This window comes from Suricata suricatta, chromosome 3, assembly GCF_006229205.1.
Source record: "Suricata suricatta isolate VVHF042 chromosome 3, meerkat_22Aug2017_6uvM2_HiC, whole genome shotgun sequence".
Taxonomy (NCBI): Eukaryota; Metazoa; Chordata; class Mammalia; order Carnivora; family Herpestidae; genus Suricata; species Suricata suricatta.
This window is the reverse complement of record NC_043702.1, coordinates 6,469,359-6,471,601: the sequence shown is the minus strand read 5'-3', so window position 1 is coordinate 6,471,601 and position 2,243 is coordinate 6,469,359. Positions and strand designations below refer to the sequence as shown.

At 59.7% G+C, this 2,243-nt stretch overlaps 1 protein-coding gene across 1 annotated transcript in view; it reads right to left on the bottom strand.

Moving 5' to 3' along the window:
* Nucleotides 1–1,847, bottom strand: part of LOC115286265 (ephexin-1-like) — a 42,179-nt gene extending 40,332 nt beyond the window's left edge. Inside the window, exons 1-2 of the mRNA XM_029932863.1 lie at nt 1,790–1,847; nt 138–295 (exon numbers count right to left, since the gene is read on the bottom strand). Of these exons, the coding sequence (XP_029788723.1) occupies nt 138–295; nt 1,790–1,847 (216 nt within the window). The remainder of the gene's footprint in view (nt 1–137; nt 296–1,789) is intronic.
* Between the last annotated feature and the right edge of the window lie 396 nt (nt 1,848–2,243).

The following is a 2,243-nucleotide window of genomic DNA, read 5'->3' as shown; positions in this document are numbered from 1 at the left end:
GATTGCCGCTCGGACCTCCCGCCGGCCCGCGCCCGACGCCGGGAGAGGGGCTGGCAGCGTGGGGGTGGGGGACGGCGACCTGCGCCTTCGCCTCCCGCCCCCTCCTGGTCGCCCCCCCACACAACCCCAGCTCGTACGGCGAACTTGGAAGGTACGGGCGAGGTGACCTTCTGCCCCGCGCTCCCTCGAACCTCCGCCCTGCGCACGCCACCCCCGACAGGCACCCGCCCGGTGACCCCTGCCCCTGCTGCCCCGGACCCGGCCTCGATGGAGTGCGTGGTCACTGGGGGTGCCACTGTGTGAGGGAGTCCGAGGTGGAGACCGGGGTCTGAGAGACCCCACCCCCTGCTCCTGACAGTGACTATGGAGAGGGGCCGACTGCAGGCCTCTTCCGGGCGGGCAGGGCCGCCCTCGGAGACCCGGAGGCCCTGGAGGCCCGGGTTGGGTATGGAGGGGCCAGAAGTGGAGAAACAAAGTGCCCCCAAACTTCCACCCGGTTTCCCTGCCCGGTCACATTGTCTCTGGAATCTGCACATTCGTGGCTTCTGGATGCACAAAGCAAACAAAAGGGGTAACCAGAGCCCAGTGGAATGTGAGTGATCCCGTGTGACGCGGAAAGCTAGAGGGATTTTCATACAGCATGACTGGCCCCGTCCTCGTGTTCTTTTCTGAGGCCGGCCAGCCTGCTGCCTCGATGGGCCCTCGGTGACAGCGCCGCTCTCTGCGGGCCAGGGCCAGCTCTGGAGGAGGCCTGGAGCCTGGGCAGCTGAGCGCAGAGCAAAGTGGAAACTGTCTTCCCTGCGCATCACCCTGCACATCCCACCCACTGGGCATTTGTTTAAATTAACCAATTCCTGCGTTGGGGCTGCAAATACTCCCGGTGGGAGCCGTTGAGTTACTGGTTAGTAGGTTGGCTCTGATGGGTTCCGTAGCCAGCCATCTGGAACTCGGTGGGGGGCGGGGGGGAAGGCAGAGGGGCGGGGACTGGGTGGGGAGGAAAGAAAGTAGCTGGAAGGGAGGCTTGTGGCCTGGGAGGGAACTCCCTTCGCCAGACAGCATCCGGGGAAACCCCTGTGCACCCTGCCTGTTCCATCCTGCCCTGGCTCTGACTCTGGAGAAAGGTGCTCGGGTCACCTGAAATCCAGTTCCTAAAGCTGCTACTTCACCCTCTGCCCCATCTAGGGTCTAAAGTCTTGCTCTTAAGGCCTCAGATTATTTGCATGACAGTCATCTGCTCTTCTTTCTTTCCAAGCCAACCCCTTTCCTTCCTTGACTCATTTCACACGTCCTGCAACTCCACATTTTCTTCTCTCTGGCCGTGTTTGCTGGATGCCTCCAGATCATTCCCCAGTGCACTTACATGTCCCCACTGCCCCCAGCAACCAACCAGGAGACCAGGCCCGTGAGGGCTGGCCTCCGTCTTCTTACTGTCATTCTGGTTTCAGTGCCTCACTGAGCCCCCTGGATCCCTAAAGTCCTTCAAGGCACAATCCGCCCACCATCTCCACCCCCTGCATTTGGACCTCTCCCCAGTCCATCCCTGTCTCTGTCCCTTTTCTAAATTATGGGTCTGCGTTGGTCCCTTCCCTGCCTAAAAACCCGAGTTGGAGTCCCATTGCCACCAGCTTCCTGGCACTGTACCAGGCTCCTGCTCCTCGCCTGCTTCCTCAGGCCCCCCTGCCCTTGCCAGCAACTCTTGAGGCTTTGGCTTCTCCACGCACTTGTCCGGGCTCTGGGCTTTGCAAGTGCTGTTCCCTCTGCTAGAACTCTGTTCTAGTAAAGTCCTCACTCTTGCAGATGGAGGCGCGCTGGGGATTCCCCGCCAGGCCCTTCCCCTGCAGCGGCATTACCTGGCACGGGAATTCTCTGTGAACAGGGCCCTCCTTACACTAAGCTGTGGGTTCCTGAAGGATGAATACCCCGGTGTCTTATTCACCTTCCATCGGGGGCCGAGGAAGAACACGGTCTGCGCATCACTGGGACCTGCCATTAGGATGTCTTCACCAGCCCTTAAAGACGTAGCACTGGGGCGCCTGGGGGACTCAGTAGGTTTAGCGTCCAACTTCAGCTCAGGTCATGATCTCACGGTTCATGAGTTTGATCCCTGCATCAGATTCGGTGCTGACAGCTCAGAGCCTGGAGCCTGCTTCACATTCTGTGTCTCCCCCTCTCTCTGCCCTTCCCCCACTCATACTCTGTCTCTCTCTCAAAGATAAATAAACATTAAAAAATTTTTTTTTAAT